Source organism: Furipterus horrens, unplaced genomic scaffold (assembly GCF_987537825.1).
Source record: "Furipterus horrens unplaced genomic scaffold, mFurHor1.1.pri manual_scaffold_13, whole genome shotgun sequence".
In the NCBI taxonomy this organism is placed as follows: Eukaryota; Metazoa; Chordata; class Mammalia; order Chiroptera; family Furipteridae; genus Furipterus; species Furipterus horrens.
The window spans coordinates 56,236,810-56,255,570 of NW_028327183.1; the positions used below are offsets into that span (position 1 = coordinate 56,236,810).

Here is an 18,761-nt window from a genome sequence, read left to right on the forward strand (position 1 = left end):
TTTGTTCCTCTGTAGGGACACCCCAGACTGATGAGCGTTTCTGCCGGTCCTGTCCGTCGCCTGAAGCTGCTGTGAGCATCCATAGATGTTTATCTCTGGGCACAGCTGTGAGCTTTTCTGGAGGAGAAATTCCTAGAAGTGGAATTGCAGGATCAAAGCACACATGTTTGCAGTTAACGCCAAGTGGCCCTAGGCAGGGTTTTACTTGCCTGCATGACCTTCCAGGGATACCCATGACATAGGACTGTCGGTGTGACCCTGGGAACATCCCGATGAGGAGCTGAGAGAAGTGGAGAGTAGCAAAAGGCATTAATTACTGTAAAAATGGAGCGGGGCCCTGGTTTATGTGGCTCAGGGGATTCAGTGCCAGCCTGCAAACCGAAAGGTCATTGGTTTGAGTCCTGGTCAGGGCACATGCCTGGGTTGCAGGCCAGGTCCCTTGTTGGGTGCATGCAAAAGGCAGCTGATCCATTTTTCTCTCACACATCGATGTTTCCCTCTCTTTCTCCTTCCCTTCTCTCTAAAAATAAGTAAATAAATAAAGTCTTTAAAAATTAAAACAAAACAAAACTTGGAGCAGGGCCAGGGGTTCTGGGAACACTGGGAGAGGGGATTGCAGATGGTGGTCAAGGAGGAGGCATGTGAATCAGAATGGAAAGGAGGCCAGGGAGCAAGTTTTGTGGAAATCTGGAGAGGACCTTTCCAGGCAGAGGAAGCGGCAATGTCAACGTCCTGATGCAAGAATGAACCCGAATCTTAACAGTCCTCAAAATACATTCAGGGCATGGCCAGACAAAGGGCCCCCTCAGTCACTTGCATTTCCTCTCTTCCCAGAGAGGCTGGGCATCCCCCCTCATTTCTGAGTCCACCACCTGTGGTTGCTGGCAGGTCCTCTGCCCGAGTGGCCTTCATATTTGTAAGCATGTCTGCATGTGCTGTGGCAGGTAATTAACAAGAACCACAGTCCTTCATGTGGTGAGCAGAGGTTAGAGCTCTCGAGTGGGATGGATCAGGTGCTCCCTCTAGTGACAGACACACCGGTATCGTAATGCCTCTGGTTCTCTCTACTCGGAAGTGCAGAGCAGAGACTTGGCGCTGGGTAAAAACATACTTTAGGGCACGAGGGGCTTCCTTAAATGGCTGTAAAAACCCCCTGGTACACATTAACATTAAACAGGATAGTGCCCGAGGCTGAGGGTGGGAGCGAACAGACGTTCTCACATATGGGGAATTGGCAAAGCTCTCCGGATTCCAGCTTGGCCTTGTGGAGCAAAGTCTTCAAAATGCACCTGACCTCCCACCCAGACGGTCACCTCCTGGGAGCTCACCCAAGGAAAAAGTGAATACATCATCTGGTATACACAAAGAGGTTCCTCAAAGGATTGTTCATGGTAGTGAAGAATGGAAGAAAAATCCAAACGTCTAGTGGTACAGACTGGAATAAAAATTATGCCCTGGCTACAGCGTATAGAATACTCTAGAGCCATTGGACATATAGTGAGTTTGTTGTTGAACTCACTGGCATCTCAAAGACTAAAAAAAGTACTGGATCCTCTTTCCCCCAAAAGCACGTGTAAATGCTAACTAGTAAATGCCGGAGGGATGGTGAAATTTGAAAATGATTACTTGGCCAACACCATAATAATAACTGATTGAAGGCAAGAGAAGCACCCATGTGTCTGGAAGCAGCAGGTGGATGTCTGGGGAGGAACGAGAGATCTATGTGGTGTCAGATTGCCTCAAAGTGAGGTTCTTCCTAATTACAGAGGGGGAGACTAGTCCCTTTCTGGTGCCCTGGCCAAGGGGTGAAACCTGAACATGAACTTCATCAAAGTTAGGTTCTTGACTTCGGTCTTGATACTGTGGCTGTGTAAGAGAATGCCCTTGTTCTTCAGGAATGTCTGTTCAGGATTCGGGGGTGTGATGTATACAACTTACTCTCACATGTCTCTGAAAAAAAGAGGGTAGTTACATGGAAATAAAACCATAAAGCAGCGTGATGGAAGGCTAAACTGGTGAACTGACAAGCAATACGTGAGTTCTCAAGATATGCCTGTAACTGTTCTGCACGTTTGGGACTATTTGCAAATATAAGGTTAAAAGAAGTGTGGGGGGGGGAGTATACAACCTCTGGTGTAGATTCCAGAAGTTCACATCCTGCCCCATCAAACGCAGGGTAAGAATAGCTGTTCAGAGGCTGTATGTATCCACACTGCAGACTTGCAGACTGAGCAAGTGTTGGGTCACGGGCACAAATGATTCTGTCACGTCTCATTCTTGACTTATCCATATATGTGGATCAGGTTGCTTTTTCTTGGTTGAGCAGAAATGAAGCGGTTTACTTGCAGAGGCCGTGCTGCATGAAAGCCCCACACATTTAAGCCCTGGCATTCCAGCTCAGAGTGGGACACCGGTCGCCCTGAGTGGAAGAGGAACGGGACATGAATTGTCAAGCTCACGCTCACTCCTGGGCATATGCCCAGTGATAGGGATGCTGTCAAAGCCTGAACCATTTACGTTCAGACTTTACTATTTTTATTTTTAAAGATTTTATTTATTTTTAGGGAGGGGAGAAGGGTGGGAGGAAGAGAGGGAGAGAAGCATCAATGTGTGGTTGCCTCTTGTGCACCCCCAACTGCAGACCTGGGCCACAACCCAGACATGTGCCCTGACTGGGAATCAAACATGCAGCCCTCTGGTTCAGAGGCCAGCGCTCAATCCACTAAGCCACACCAGCCAGGGCTTCAAACTTTATTTTTAAAAAACAGGTACAACATGGCCTGGTCAGTGTGGCTCACTTGGAGCATCACCCTATAAACTGAAAGGTTTGCTTCCTGATCAGGGCACATGCCTAGATTGTGGGTTCCATCCCTGGTCAGGGCTTGAATGAGAGGCAACTGATTGATGTTTCTCTCCTCTGTCTCCCCCCCTTCCCCTCTCTCTAAAATAAGTATGTTCTCGGGTGAGGATTAAAATAAAGGTAACAACACAAAAATTCAGAAGTGCAAAAGACTATCCAGTGAAAAGCTCTGAGCCAACTAGGTCACCTCTTCACAGGTATCAGCACCTGCCGGAAAAGGCAACACTCTCCTGCAATAACAAGTAGCCCAAAGCATGGTTGTTAAAGCAGCAAGGGTTGTTTGCAGTCACGCTTCATGTCCATGGAGGGTCGGCCAAGGCATCATCCTTGGAATCAACCTCACCTTGCGGCCTTTCTGATGTGTGGATTTCAGGCTGGCAAGAGTAGCCCTTACCTGAAGTTCTGCCATTGACCATGGCAGGCGGAAGAGGAAGAGTGTGGGGACCCACACACCAGCTCTCAGAAACTTCCACCTGGAAAGGCACTTCTGCTCACATGTCAGGCACATGCCATAGGCACATCTGACCTTGGGAGGGCAGGACAGGGAAGTGCAGTCCTACTGTGTGCCCAGGAGGAGCATCTCCGAGTGCTCAAGGAAACATACTCCCCACCCATCTCCCCACCCACCCACCCATTACCTGTGAACCAAGAGGCAATTTCTAAGAATATGCCAACAGCCCTCATACATGGGGTGGGGGCCATTTCCTAGATGGTCATAACACCAGTACTTGAATGCCTCCTCACCCCCACCCTCCTCTAATCTACAACCAAGCAAACGAACCTCAGCAGGTAACATGTAACCAGTCATGAATGCTCAACTGCACTGAGGCGAGAAGGCTTTCTCCAACTCAGATCAACATGACTTCCAGTAAGTGAGCACTTCCTTGCAAAGAGTGTGTGCTGGTCAGATTTCGTGCGTCCGGTTGGGCAGTCTGCGGTGCCCAGCTATTGCATCACACACCAGTTTGAGTGTTGCTGTGAAGGTATTTTGTGGATGAGACTAATATTGACACTCAGTTGACTTTAAGTAAAGGACATGATTGTAAATCATGAGGTGGGCCTCGTCTAATCAGTTGAAGGCCTGAGAGCAAAAACAGGTTTTTCGGAGAAAAGGGAATTCCGCCTCAAGACTGCATCATAGAAGCCTGCCTGAGTTCCCAGTCTGCTTGCCTGCTGGTTTAGCCAGTCCCCACAATTGCATGGGCCAGTTCTTTAAGATGAATCTATATACATGCACACATACACACTATTGGTTCTAGTTCTCTAGAGAACCCTGACTGATAGTAAAATCTAGTATTTAGAAAGCAAACACTTAAATGCATTAGAGAGAAAGGGGTTTTCATAAGGAAAAATCAGTACTGAAATGCACTCCACACACAAGCCACACCCTAGAGGGACGTGCAGAGGAAGGCTCTGTTGCGAGGGGAAAGTCTGCAGTTCATAAACACACACTTTGATGCCCCTAGAGGAGGGCTTTCCCAAAGTTCATAAAACCAAGCCTTCCTGGCACCTCCTGAGAAGAAAAGGGACGGACTAGCAGACACCGCCACCGCTGTCCAGGATATTCCCACGCCCAGCCATGGTCAACCCCACCGTGTTCTTTGACGGCGCTGCTGACGGCAAGCCCTTGGGCTGCGTCAACAGAGAACTTCAGTGCTCTGAGCACTGGGAAAAAGGATCTGGTTATAGCGGTTCTTGCTTTCCCAGAATTATTCCGGGATTTATGTGCCAGGGTGGTGACTTCATGCACCATGATGGCACAGGCGGCAAGTCCATCTACAGGGAGAAATTGATGAGAGTTTCATCCTGAAGCACACAGGTCCTGGCATCTTGTCCACGGCAAATGCTGGACCCAGCACAACGGTTCCCTGTTTTTCATCTGTGCGGCCAAGACTGAGTGGCTGGAGGGCAAGCATGTGGTCTTCAGCTGGACTAGAGAGAGCATGGGTGTTGTGACAGCCGTGGAGCGCTGAGTCCAGGAGTGACAAGACTAGCAAGAAGCTCTCATTACTGACTGTGGACAACTCTGATACATTTGACTTGTGTTTTATCCTAACCTCTAGGCCATTCCTCCTATAGCTCAGGAGACCACCTCTTCAGTCTTTGCAGATGGTGGCGTTAAGTCAAAGTCATCGAGGGTGGGCCCTAATCCCATGTGACCAGTGTCCCTATAAAACAGGGACATTTGGGCAGAGGGACAGATGCGGACAGAGGGAAGGTGATGTGTCCAGCGACGCCAGCCACTGCCAGCAAGCCACCAGAAGTTGGGAGAGAAAGGGAACAGAGTCTCGGCCTCAGAGGGAACCCTGTGACTCTGTGATCTTGGACTTCCAGCCTCCAGAACTGGGGGGCAAGACTTTTTCGTGCTTAAGCTGTCCAGTGTGCAGTACTTGTTACAGCAGCCCCAGAAAACTAATACAGCATCCCCACCCCTGTCGCCACTGATAGTCAGCTGGCGAGTGCAGGCAGAATGTGCCAACAAATGCTCAGAGGGAAGAGGCTTTCTTAGGAAGGAACTGGGGACTTACAGTCACCTTCCGTGACCCCCATGCCTGACTCCTTGCTTGGTGAGGATGCAGAGAGGCATCCCTGACCACCTGTGCAGACATTTAGATGCCAGACCCCCACCTTGACCACACAAGGAATCGCCAGTGATCCATAAACATGCAGGTAGAAACCCATCTCTTCCAGACAGTGACCTTGACCCTGAGGATCAGGAAAACATCTATTTATTCCAAAAATACCAACTTGCAGCTCAGCTGGCTGTCCTTACCGAGGAACTGGGGGGGAGAGTTCGGTGTTGGGTTAGGGGGATAAGGAGGGATGCAGAGCTGGGGAGGGTCTTCTGGTACAGAACTGTTTACCTTCTTGTCTCTGCACCTCCCCTCGCTGCCCGCTGCAGAAGGGCAGGTGTGTGTGTGTATTTTTGGGGGGAGGGGGAAGACTCAGATGGTGAGGTCTTAGCTCCAGAAGCATCCAGGGGATCTGGCAGGATATGCCCACTTCCTCACTCCCTCGGGACCTCTTCCCACTATGGCTTATTTGAGATCAGAGGTCAAGGCCCCAGGGTCAGGCAGCCTGTGCCGAGTGAGTGGAGGGTGTGTGTGTGAGGGAGGGGGGGTGGAAATACCTGGAATCCAGGCCAGGAGAGAGCAGGTTGAGGGGGCATACAAAAGCTGAAGGTCACGGAGCCCCCCAGTTCCAGGGGCTGGAGAAAGCTGAGTGCTCTATGGGGGTGGTGAGCAGAGCGGGGTGGTCTGAGAGGGGCAGGGACTCAAGCTGGCTCCTTTTGGGGAAAGTCACAGTCTGTTCGAGGGACACTGGGCATGGGGAGGCCCTAGAAGAGATTAGAGGAGCCCACAGGAGCAGCTGTAAGCATGGCATTGAGAACTGGCACTAGGCCTAGGTAGCTGGGGGTACCCCTCCCTGTGTTCCCTCAGTGTTTGTGGGAGCCAGAGGCTGAGTAGGGATGAGCTGAGGTGCCAGTATTTGGGGCAGGGGGAAAGAGCAGAAGGAGGGAACAGCCCAGAGGAGGGAAAAGAGGCCCCTCCACCATGCCCTGGAGGCTGGGGGGAGGGGCGTGTAGCCCTTTAAGAGTGGGGGAATAGCCATCCCCCCCCACATGGCTATGTACACAGAGAATTGGGTGTTGGTGAATCCTGGAAAGCCCTGGGGGCTCCCTGGTGTGTGAGGGGGAGATGGAGAGAATACTTTTTCTCCGATTGTGGGATGATGCAGAGCCTGCCCCCATCCCCCCACAGGTGGCGGCGGCAATGGCGTGGCTCTCCAGCTGCACCTGCCCCAGGACCAGGCCGGCCGGTGACGTGAACCATGAAATGCTGCTTCAGGTGGAGGTCCAGGTAAGAGGGATGGGGCAAGGGGCAGTGACCTCACCCGAGGACTGGGAAGCCCCCCACCTCTGGTGATGATAAGAGGTCTCACGTTGACCCTGTCACTGACCAGATAGTTGGGCGATGGACATTGAGTTATCAGGAGCAGCTTGGATGCCCTCACCACAGGGGTGATGGGGAGCTGGCCAAGGCCAGGTCTGTGGTGGGGTTGATGCAGGCGTCAGCCTAAGTCTGGAGGCAGTGACATCATCAAGAAGGGCCCGAGAAGGGATGGTGTCATCAGAGGGGCCCCTTCTCCATTTTTGAGGCAATGAGAAGATGGTGTGTGTTGTGCTGGGTTCCCTTAAGGGAACAACTGTATGCGGGTGCCACGTGACCCCAGGAGACAATTAAAATACAGTTGTCATAGTACTTGGCTTTCAAGATGATGGATCCTGGGAGATGATAAGTGGTTGAAGTGGGTCCTGGTAAATGATGACACCATTGGCTGGCCTGGGTCCCAGGGGATGATCATAATGGCTGTCGTGGGTCCCAGCCGATGATGACATCATGGTTGAAATGGATCCTGGGAGGTGATGACACTATTGGGTGTCATGAGCCCTGGGAGGTGATGTGATGGCTGTGGTGGATCCTGGGAGATGATGACATCATGGTTGAAATGGATTCTGGGAGGTGATGACACTATTGGGTGTCATGGGCCCTGGAAGACGATGACACTGGGATATCATCGGTCCTGGGACACGCTGACCCTCAGGGATGTTGGGGGGTAACACCACGTCTGAAGTGTATCCCTGGAGGGGATGACACCACCGTTACAGGGACTATGGGAAACGGTGGCGTCATAATTGGCAGAGGATGTCACTGTCAGCCACAGTGAGTCTGGAAGGCAGTGATGTCAGTGGTCATGGTGGATCCTGGGAGATGATGACACCACAGTTGTGGAGAATCATGGAAGATGGTGACACCATTGACTGTGGGGAAGCTCGGGGGGTGGTTACCCTGTCTGGTCATGGTAAAGCCTGGAAGAGGATGATGCCACAGTCGTGGGGGATCCCGGGAGATTAAGGTACCACAGGTAACAGGGAATACTGGGAAGCGACGTCATCATCAGCATGGTTAGCATGTGACCCAGGTGCAGTGCCACTGTGAATGGTGGAAGTCTTGTGGTGGTGAGGATGTCATCGGCAAGAGCCATAGCAAGCAGGAATCTCCACCCTCCCTGACCCCAGGAGGAGGCCAGAACTTGATTGACAGAGGCAATAATGTCTCTAGTGATGGCAGAGAGATGTGGCACTGGCCCTTGGGACACCTATGAGTCTCAGAACTCCAAGAGTCTGGCAGGCCAGTCTGGGAGTGCTGTCCCCCAGAAATAACACCAGAGGTGACAGCCCTGCACAGGGGTGGGACCTGAGGCCCAGCCAGAGAGCCTGCAGAGCACTTCCCTGGGGTTAGGGGAAGGAGCAACCATGCTAAGTCATGGTAGGACAAGGCAGAGACTGGTGGCACCGTCACAAGGGATGGCACTCCAGAGTGGGCAGAGCCTCTGGTGATGACATCATAGCACTGGGGCGGAGCCTCAGATGGGAGCAGGCGGTGGCAGGGTCCTCATTGCAAGCAAACCTATAGGCAGACTGTCACCTCTGGGGAGACCTTTCTCAATGAGGCAGTCTCCCCAGTGATGACATCTCTCAGGTGACATCTCAGGACAGGGCACTTGCTCACGGACTCTGGGCATGCCATGCCTCCCTGTGATGTGGCAGCCACAGTGCGGTGTCTCCTGGTGTCATCTCAGTGCAGACAGTCTGGTGGTGACGTCACAGGGGGAGAGGCACAGTCCCCCTGATGATGTCACAGGCAAGGCACCTTCTCTGGTGATGGCATCACAGGAAGGAGGCCGTATGTCTGGGGAGGACACACGCGTGAGGTGTCCCCTGCAGTGTCCCAGCAAGATGGCTTTGTCTGTAGTGATGACATCATAGACAGGGGCATCTTCTCGAGGAAAACACTTTCCTGGAGATGATGTCGTCATAAGGGCGAGGCATGTCTCTGCAGTGACGTCACAGGAAGGAATCTTTGTCTCTAGGGATGATGTCATGGGGACAAGGCATTGTCTCTGCTATGACATCACAAGAAGGAAGTATCTGTGGTGACATCATGGAACATGGCCTCTAGGGGTGACCTCAGGGGTGGGCCTCTTCGTCTGTGATGATGTCATGGGACGGTTTGGTCCCTGTGTTGACGTTGTTGTTAATGACAGCCTCGCAGGCAGGCCTCTCCCTCTGTGGTGACGTCATGGGAAGGAGGCCTGGCCTCAAACAGGGACACAGGAGGAGGGATCTCATCTGCCGTGACATTCTAGAAGAAGGCCTTGTCTCTGGGGACAGTTTCATTCAAGGCGGTGTCCTCAGAGGCGGCCCCACCCTCCGGGCCACAGGCCATTCTGGGTCCCGGGCCCCTGGAGCGTGTTGGGGGATCCAGGCTGAGATGGGGCCCCGCGAGGCCGCCGCCGCCACCCCAGCCCCAGCCCCGGCCCGGCCTCAGACAGTCACCTCGTTCTTGCTGGCCGTGCGCAGGTGCTGGGGCAGGTGGTGGCCGGGGATGAACTGCAGCTGCTCCAGCGTGCCCTGGCGCTGGAAGGGCGGCCTGCGGGCCAGCGTGCCCCCGCCCCCGCCGGCGTCCGCCATCCAGGCGGGCTGCGGGGAGCTGTGCAGGCCGTGGTGGTGGTGCGCGTGCAGGCCGGGCGTCGGGGGCAGCCCGTGCAGCGGCGTGGGGGGCCCCCCGGGCCCCAGCAGCAGGTTGGAGTGGGAGGCAGCCAGGCTGACGCGCGAGGCGGGCTCCGGGGGCAGCGCGGGGCTGCGCGGGGGCGACAGCAGGTGCTCGCGGCTCTGGCGCAGGGCCTCGGGCGACGACAGGAGCAGGTGCTCCTGCGACACCAGGCGCGCGCGCGGCAGCGTGAACTCATAGCGCGACCGGCCCCCATCGCCCAGCAGGTGCTCCTGGGACATGACCCGCCGCGGGTTGGGCGCGGGCGCCAGGCGCAGCTCCTCGGGACTGCCCCAGCTGTCCATGCGGTAGCCGCCCCCGGTGCCGGGTCGCTGCAGCGTGTGCAGGGGCAGCGTCCCGCGGGGCATCTCCCCCAGGTGCCAGCGCTTCAGGTAGGCCTCGTCCAGGTCCTTCTCGGCTGGGGAGCAGGGGAAAGGCACAGAGGTCAGACCGGCCAGCCCAGGCCCTCCCCTCTCCCCTGGCGTCCCTCCATCCTACGTGCAGGCTGGACCCACACCCCCAGGGGGACCCCCGGCACCACCCGGCCTGGGCAGGGGCACGATTCCGTCAGAATAGTCGGGCTAGCAGTGTGGCCAAAGTGCAGGTTCCCAGGCCCCTCCCGCCGTGCTGGGCAGGAAGTTCTTCTTCTCCTTCTTTGTTTTTGGGGGGGCCTCAGAATAACTTTTCTTTTGGGGGTAGAACCCAAATGCTGGCTTTTGAGGCAGCATTTTCCCCTGCCTTTCACCCTGTAGCTGTTTCTCATACTTGGATGTGGGACCCTTATGTGGGTTGTGATGTCAGTTTTATGCGTAGTGACCTGCGTTTTGCAAAATGAACCAGCACAGAAAAGTCTGTTTATCAGAAGGCACCCCCATGATAAGGGAATAAGGGTGAATACTGGTTCATACATTTTTCCAGTTATGTGTGTTCCTGAAATGTTAGTGGGTGAAGCGACAATTCCTGGGATTTGTTTAAAAATAACCCACCAAAAGATGGGATGTAAGGGAGGCTCAGTTAACACAGTGTTGCTCATTGATAAAGTTGGATGGTGGGAACATGGGGTTCATGTGACAGTTTTCTCTCTGGTATGTTTGAAAATGTTCTTTTATAAACAGGATTTTAATAAAAATTTATTTGAGCCAGAGGACATATCTGGAAGCAAGATCTCAACAGACTAAGATAAATGCTTCCAAAAATGTTCTTAAAATAACAAGTCCCAAAGCTTTGTGTATTTAAAAATATGGAAATATACATATACCTCATGGTTCATAATCTAAAAAGCATTTCTTACTGTGGCTCTCAGTTTAAAATGTTTGAAGAACACGCCACTGCTAGGGATGAGCCACTGAGCCAGAAATGTCCCATCGAAGTCACAGTGATTGGTTCAGGGATTGGTTCAGAGTATGTGACATTATCTGGGCTGATGGGCCCTGGGCCTGAGAGTGTTACTGGATCATTGGGAGAGACTTTTCTGTTGGTGGAGTGGCAGCCTGAAAATCCTCTGGTCACTCTTTGCCACCAGGAGGGAACAATCTGTCTGAAAATGAAGCCAGCCCACTGCTTAGCAGAGCTGAGAGATGTAGAATCCTGGAGACAGCCACACCTGAAGCTTGTGATCCAGAGACTTCCCATTATCAAGCCCAATTAATTGTCTTTGTGTGTGTGCACTTAATTGCAAATACAAGTCCTGATAAATACAGTACATCTCGTGGGGGGCAACACCATGAATTTGCATTAAAAAAAGGAAACACCCCAGGTAATTCAGGGACAAACTTGTAGAAGAACCTGAGGGGAGGCTCTAAACCTTTAGAGGTCTGTTGGGCCCCTGTCCACGGTCCTGAACCAAGGCTCCGGCCCTGATCCCGCCCCATCCATCTGGCTGCTTCCCTTTCAGGGACTCACCCAGCCTCTTGAGGGAGGAGTAGCGGTTGAGTTCAGATTTCATAGCGACCTCGTAGGATGGGGGCAGATGAGAGAGGTTGTGGAAGGACCGCGAGCAGGACAGCGTGGAGTAATGCAACGAGGGGCTGGGTGGTGGAGCGGCCCTCCAGTCTGGGACAGAGCGCACCGCTGGTGTCAACCCAGCCCCTCCTCCCCGAGGCCTGAGTCCAGGCCCCCGGCCCCGCCCCCCTGAGACCCAGGGGTCCAGGCCCCAGCCCCTCCTCCCTCAGACCCAGGGGTCCAGGTCCCCAGCCCCTCCCCCCTCAGACCCAGGGGTCCAGGTCCCCAGCCCCTCCCCCCTCAGACCCAGAGGTCCCGGCCCCCAGCCCCTCCTCCCTCAGACCCAGGGGTCCAGGCCCCAGCCCCTCCTCCCTCAGACCCAGGGGTCCCGGCCCCCAGCCCCTCCTCCCTCAGACCCAGGGGTCCAGGTCCCCAGCCCCTCCCCCCTCAGACCCAGGGGTCCAGGCCCCCGGCCTTTCCCCCCTCAGATCTAGGAGTCCAGGCTCAAGCCCCTCTGGGAGTTATAAATCTGGGGTTCCAGCCCCTCAAAGCTGCTGCTGGCTGTCCAGGTTGCCTCTGCTCACTTCCCCTCCATCAGGAGACAGGCTCTTCACTGGGGAAGGAGGACATGTCACAGGAAAAGGGGGTAGATGCCTGCATCTTCCCACCAATGAGGGTGGGAGGGAGTGACCACTTCTGGTGTCCAAACAGGAAACCGAGGCTTGCTTCGTTCCCTGGCTGGACTGTGAGGACAGGCTCCCAGGGCGTCACACCTGCTCTACCCCAGGCACCCAGCTGGGGTTCAGCCAACAGCAGGAGGAAGGGGCCCTGCTGACCCCAGCGAGACGTGGGCCGTACCCAGTGTGGTGGTGTGGTGCTTGGGGCTGTTGACGCTGAGGTGCAGGTAGTTGTGGTGCAGGTTATCTGTGGGGACCGACAAGGGAAGTGGTGTCACCACCGTCGCCCGCTCTGAGCTGGCATCACTGTCCTGGTGTCATGGAAGGCTCCCCAGTTCCATCCACGTGGTCCCCCGCTTTGGTCCTGACTGCCTTCTGAATCTTGGCCCTGACTTGGCTGTCCCTCCTGGATCATCAAACCAGCTTTCTGGACACTGGCCTTCCATGTCCAAGATCAGCTCCACCATGGTGCTACTACACCCACACCTGCCCCTGTCCCATTTCTTGCTATCACCCACCGGGGACAGTCTCAGCCAGCAGTGGCATTTGAGGCCTGTGTGAATTGGCCCCAGCTGATGTCTGAAGTCTCATCTCACCCTTCCTCTCAAACCATACTTTCCTCTGGTGCCTGACTGAGCCCAGCTCAGTCCTGCCACAGGGCCTTTGCACATGCTGTTCTCTTTGTCTTGAATCCCTGCCTTCCTTTCTTTGCCTGAAGAACTCCTACTCATCCTTCAAGATCCAGCTCAAATGTCTCCTTTTTATTACTGCTACTCAAACCCAGCTCAGGCCTGTGCTTTTCAGCCTGGATCATCATCCCAGCCTCTCCCCTTCACATCGGATAGCTTCCCCCCACTTCCAGCTTTGCTCTAAACTCCTTTGTGGCTCCCCATTGCCCCTCAGGACAGAGGCTGAGCTTCTCATCTCAGCCTGGCACTCGTGTCTGCCCACACTCTCCCTGGCCTCACAGGCTCTGCTCCAGCCACCCAGGGTTCTCTCAGCCCAAGTAACTCCCCTCACCCTCCCAGCCACTGCTCAAGCTGCATTTCTGGGGGGGGAGGGGGGCGGGGACAGGGGGCGGCCCTCCTCTGCCAGCCAGATGAGGCCCTTCCAGCCTGTTCCAGCTTCCTGCCTTCTCCTTGATGGACTCACATTCAGACAGCATGTTTTCTATGTCTGGGCCAGGCACAGTTCCCAGCCCTGGGCTCCCTTGCTCACTGGCCCTTCGCAGCAGCCCTATCGGGGGAGCACTGCATGCTTCTCACCTATGGGTGAGGATGTGGGCTTGTCCCATGTCACACCGGGGCAGAGCCAAAATGCCCACTGGGTGGCTAGGCCCTGACAAGGTCTAACTCAATAGTTAGGCACGTCCTGGTGTGTCCTTGGGTGCTGGGTGGTGTGACATGGGATCTGTGGAGTCCATGCACTGAGAATGTCTAAGTCTAAGTCATCATGGCTTCCAGGGCTTACACCCCGTGGTTCCACAGGAGTCCGGGAGGGAGGGAGGCTGTGGTTGGGGGTGGTGAGCTGGGGAGTCACAGGTGGGCCCACTCTGAGAGGGTGAGGCCGCGGGGATGAGGGCCCCGTGGTCAGTTGCAGCTCAGGTCCCACTCACCGAGATTGGAGGGCTTCATGGTGCTGTAGAGGTTCTTGGGTGTTCTTGGGGCCATGCTGTCAGGACCCCCGAGCCCCGGGGTCAAGGAGCTGCTTCGCGCCCGGTCCGGGCGGGTCCCAGGTCCTGCCTGATGCCTCAGAATGTCCACCAGAGCCCTAGGAATGGCAGAGGGATGGTCATTGGCCTGGCAATGGGGATGGGGGATGGAGGGCCCAGGCTTCTGTCTCCTCCCTATTCTCTCATCTTTGGGGTAGGTAATCTGTCAACTCTGCTCAGCTGGGCTTCTTGCCTTTGGCCATGCCCCTCGCTAATGCCAATCTGAGCACTGTCTGCCCAAAGGCTCCTGGGACCTCACTTCCTGCTTGCAGTGCCCCTCCCCAATTCATCTGGACCCTACTCACATCATCCTCCCTGTGGCCCCGCCACTCCCTGACCTGGGAACTGGATCCTGTTTCTTTTGCAGCCTTCCCCATGGGGATGAAGGGTGCCCCATCCACCCAGCTATGCATACCCCAAATCTTAGAATCACCCTTGATTTCTCTTTTTCTTTCCCTCACATTCCTCAGCAATCCTATGGACTCGACCTCCAAACTCTATCCCAAATCGGACCTCCTCTCACCACCTCCGCTGCCACTCGATTTACCGCTCACCTGGATCATTGCTCCAGTGTCCTAGCCAGTCTCCTGCTTCTGCCCTTGTCCCCTGCAGTCTTGTCTCACTGCACAGCCTGAGCTCAGGACCCTCCAGGGATTCCTCCATCCCCCTGGAATAACCTGGCCTCTGCCGGCTCCTGTCTGCCTCCTTGCCATGGCTTTGCAACTCTATTGGCTCCTTCGCTGTCCTGCAAATGCTCCCCCTCAGGGTCTTTGCACGTACTGTTCCCTCTGTCTGGAACGCCATTCCCACCGATATCTGCTTGGTTGGCTGCTTTCCTTCAAGCCTGCTCAGAGGCCTTTTCTGTCTGCTTTATATAAAACAGCCCCTCACCCCCAGCTCCTTATGCTGCTTTATTTTCTTCATAGCAATTACCAATATCTAAAAGTATGTTGCATATGTATTTGCTTGCTTCCTGTCTCGGCCGCTAGACTTCATGATAATGGTAGCCAACACTTATTGAGGAATCAACCCAGTTAATCTTCATTACAGTCCGAATAGGTGGGGAACGTTTACTAGCCCCCGTGTGCCCAGGAGGAAACAGAGGCAGGAACAGTTTAAGCAAATTGCCGGGGGTCGCACAGCCCCACAGGCGGCAGACCTGGGATGGGAAGCCAGGCTTCCCCACCAGGCCAGAGCCTTGTTTTGTTCACTCCAGCTCCTGGCCCACAGAAAGTACTCACGGAGTTCGTTGTGGAATGAGGGGTGAGCCTCCCCGACACTCAACGGCCAAGCATTCCCAGGCTCTGACGATGGCAGCCTCCCTGGTCTCCCACCACGCACCCCACTATAGTTGTTCCCTCCCCGACGGCTCCACCCGCCATCGCCCAGGCCCCGCTCCCAGGCTCCCTGCCCTCCTGCCCGAGCGCGCACCCACCTGGGCACGTTGATCTCCCGGTGCGCCCTGGGTGCACGGGACGCCTTGCTGAAGGCCACTTTGGCGCCGACGCCTACGGCCAGGGCGAAGCTGATGACCCCGCACACGACGTAGGCCGTGCTGCCCCCGGGGCCCTCGCCCCCACGCACCCCGGCGCCCCCCGCCCGGCCCCCTTCCAGCCACCCGGCCTGGCCGGGCCCGATTCCCCCGCCCGCACCCCCGGCGCCCCCGGCGCCCCCGGCCAGTGGCGGCGGCGTGGTGGCCCAGCGTGGCGTGTCGTAGTTGGAGCAGGAGGCCTGCGCGAGGCGCATGTGCCGGTGCTCGCAGCAGAAGCGGTAGTGGCAGGTGCCGCAGCAGAAGCGGTAGGAGCCGGTGCTGCAGTTGAAGGTGGCGTCGTACTGGCCCATGACGTCGTAGTAGCCGTGGCAGAGCTCCGCCGGCGGGGGCGCCCGCGCGGCCGCGCCCGTCCCGCCGCCGGGGCTGGGCCTCGTGCCGTTGGCGCCCGGGGCCGCCGCGCCCCCGCCGCCCGTCAGGGCCCCGGTCAGGCGCCGCAGGTGCGCCAGCAGAGCGGGCAGCGGGCCCGGGGACTCCGCGCTCGTGGCGTTGGACGGGCGCGCCCCGGCCTGGCCGGCGGTCGAGGCGAGGAGCAGGAGGGTCCCGAGGAGCAGGAGGGCCGACATGGGGCGTGCAGGAGGTGCGGCGGGGCGCCGGGCTGCGCGGAGAGCCGAGGCTGCAGCGGGGGGCAGGAGAGAGGTGTGTACAGGTGGGGGACCACGGGCACGGGTGGTCGGAAAGGCTGCGGAGGGGCGCGAGGGAAGGCAGGCGGAGGGAGGGGAGAGGCATGGGAGCAATACTGGGGGTCCCGCCAGGCAGTGGGGCGGGGGGACATGCTCAGACCAGGCCCGAGGGGGACAGAAGGAGACGTGATGACGGTGGACGGAAAGGCTCGGCGCGGGTGGTGGGTGGGGGCAGAGGGTTGGGAAGGAGGCATCGGACAGGTGTGATGAAGGGAGAAGGAGCAGTGCAAGTGGGGATGCAGAGTGAGGGGTGGGGGGGTGAGACAGAGGGGGAGGGGAGGGGAGTTTGGGATGGGTCGTGGGCCGTGGAGGGAAGGAAGGGGGATGGGAGAAGCAGATGTGGGTGGGGGAGGAGAGGGAGAGAGGCTGAAGGTGAGGATTTGCGTGTTAGGCAGGCAGGTGGGAAGAGTGCTGGCTTTGGGGGGCTGACGTTCAGCAGCATCCATTACACTTGGGAGCATTCACATCCCCCTGTGTTGTGACAGCATAAGATGCCTCCGGGCATTGCCAGTTGTCACCAGGAGCACCGCTGCCCCCATGGAGAACCACTGGCTGAGGTCCCGGTGGCCCTCAGTCCCCCTAGACGCTGTTTCTTTCCCTTATGCAGATTTCATTATCCAGGGATTTCAAGCCTGAGCCTGTCTGTGTGCGTGTGTTTCTGTCTCTTTCACACACACACACACACACACACACACACGGCCCCTTGAGCGATGAAGGGACCCACAGCTTTCTGTTCCTGCCTCAAGCTCCCAGTGCAATGCAGGGCAGCACCTACTGTGGGGAGGGCACAGACACCCAGGGACGCAGTGGCCTGTCCAGACAGTGGCCTATCCTCCCTTAGCTCACACAGAACTGTGCACAGACACACCACAGGACCTATACACACGACACAGAAAACAGGACACCCGCGCAGCGTCCCAGACACATTCAAGGACACCCAGTGTCATCCTGATGGTCCCCTGCAGACACATTCACAGCTCCACGTGGATGTAGCCACACGTGTCTGCGTGTTTCAGCCCACAGCACACAAGACCCAGACAGCATCTCAGACGTCGTGACACACGGGGACCGCACAGAGCTCAGGAACGTGGGCCAGGACCTGCCCACACCAGCTACACATGGACACACAACCGCACACATCGCAGCCCCCCATCATGCAAACTTGTGGTGCACATACACGTGCAAACACACCCTCACTCAGCAAATGACACCCCCAGCCCCACCCCCACTCACTCACACACAGACACTTTCCTCCTCCACAGGTGGGGAGGAGGGGGCCTCTGAGCCCCGATGTCCTCACTCCTTGCACCTTGCATGCCCAGCAGGTCAGGGCCGGACACCTGGCTGTGCCCCCACCCCCCTCAGCCCTAAGAGAACTGAGTGACACAGATGGGTGGACAGAGACTGGGGGAGGGTCCCCACAGCAGGCCCCACGGGGTCCTCGTGCTCCTGGAGAACCCCCTCCCCCACCTGCCACCCTGCACAGCACTTTGCCCCGACCTCGGGCCCTGCCAGCTGACCCTGCCAGCTGGGGCTGGGACCAGGCTGAGTGCGCTGGGTGGGGCCAGGTGAGTTGGCTCCTGAGAAGTGTGGAGGCAGCCGAGCTGAGGAGAGATGGAGCGAGGAGGCCAGGGAGAGGGAGCCTTGGGAGGCGGGCAGAGGCCCAGGCAAGCGACAGAGAACCACAAAGGGGGAGAGACCCAGAAAAAGTCAGAAGCCCTGGCCTGGTGGAGCCTGGGGCCAGAGGGGGGCCCTCAGGTGGCTGCGGAGGGGAACTGAGGGTCGCCCGGCGGGGTGGGTGGGGGCAGAGCCCACTGGTCCGAATGCACCTCTGAATATGGGGGGGCAGTGAGGGCCGGTTTGGGGCAGGGAAGTGGAAAGCAGAGAAGAGGAGGTGGGGATCTGGGTTCAAGAGGAGGCGGGCCAGCAGGTGGGGGAAGTGCAGGGACAAACGGAGGGGTCCCGGGTGGGGAGTGTCGGGGTGGAGGATCCAGCGTTGCCCCTCCCAGCCCCCTCCCCCACCCTCCCTAGCCCCCCGGGAGAGACGTGAACTCTTCCCGGAAGCACTCTGGCGGCAGCGCGCTCAGGCTCAGACTGGGACGCTGTGCCCCCCACCCCTACACCCTGGCCCCCAGGTCCCCAGGCCTTCCTACCGCTTGTGTCTCCCTGTTCCTCCCTCCTCCCGTGGCAGCTCTTGGACTCTAACGGGACGCGTCCTGGGTCCTGGTCTCTCTACCGGTGTCTTACGCGTCTCCGCGCGTCTCTGCGTCTCTGTCTCTCGCCTGGCTGTCCCCTCCGCCGAGTCTCCGCTTTCTGTGTGGCAGCGTATCCCCCTTCCTTCCGCTGCCCTCCGTCTCTCTCTGTCCTGTCTCTGTCTCCGGTCTGCTGCACGTCCCCATCGCTGTCACTCTCTGATCCCATGTCTCCGTCTCCGTCTCTGACCCAGGTTTGCTGTCTACAGATCCCTGCGCCTCGGGGTGCCTCTGTGCCTGCCTCCCTTTCTGGACCCCCAGTCTCCTTCCTGGTCCCCCTACTCTCGCTGGCTCGGGTTGGAGGGGCGGGGAGGGGAGGGGCGCTGCAGCGCGAGCTGTGTGTTCCCAGTGCAAAATAGACTCCTGTTGCCATGGCGACGCGAGCCGCGGCCTCCCAGACGCGAAGCTTCAGGCTGGGGGATGAGGATGGGGGACACCTGGATCCGGAAGGCGGGGGCCGGGGGTGCTGACGCC

General features: G+C 57.1%; 1 protein-coding gene across 3 annotated transcripts; it reads right to left on the minus strand.

The window, feature by feature from the left end:
• Positions 1–7,326: 7,326 nt before the first annotated feature.
• SHISA7 (shisa family member 7) lies at positions 7,327–15,981 on the minus strand. Of its 3 annotated transcripts, none has more exons than XM_090259860.1 (5): positions 15,239–15,981; positions 13,708–13,862; positions 12,274–12,339; positions 11,377–11,526; positions 7,327–9,892 (listed from the first exon to the last, which is right to left on the minus strand). In XM_090259860.1, the coding sequence occupies exons 1-5, from the start codon at positions 15,916–15,918 to the stop codon at positions 9,249–9,251; spliced, it is 1,695 nt and encodes a 564-aa protein (XP_090115986.1). In that variant the 5' UTR covers positions 15,919–15,981; the 3' UTR covers positions 7,327–9,248. The 3 variants fall into 3 exon arrangements, with proteins under 3 accessions (XP_090115986.1, XP_090115988.1, XP_090115987.1); XM_090259862.1 differs by having other exon boundaries at positions 15,215–15,962; XM_090259861.1 differs by lacking the exon at positions 12,274–12,339.
• Between the last annotated feature and the right edge of the window lie 2,780 nt (positions 15,982–18,761).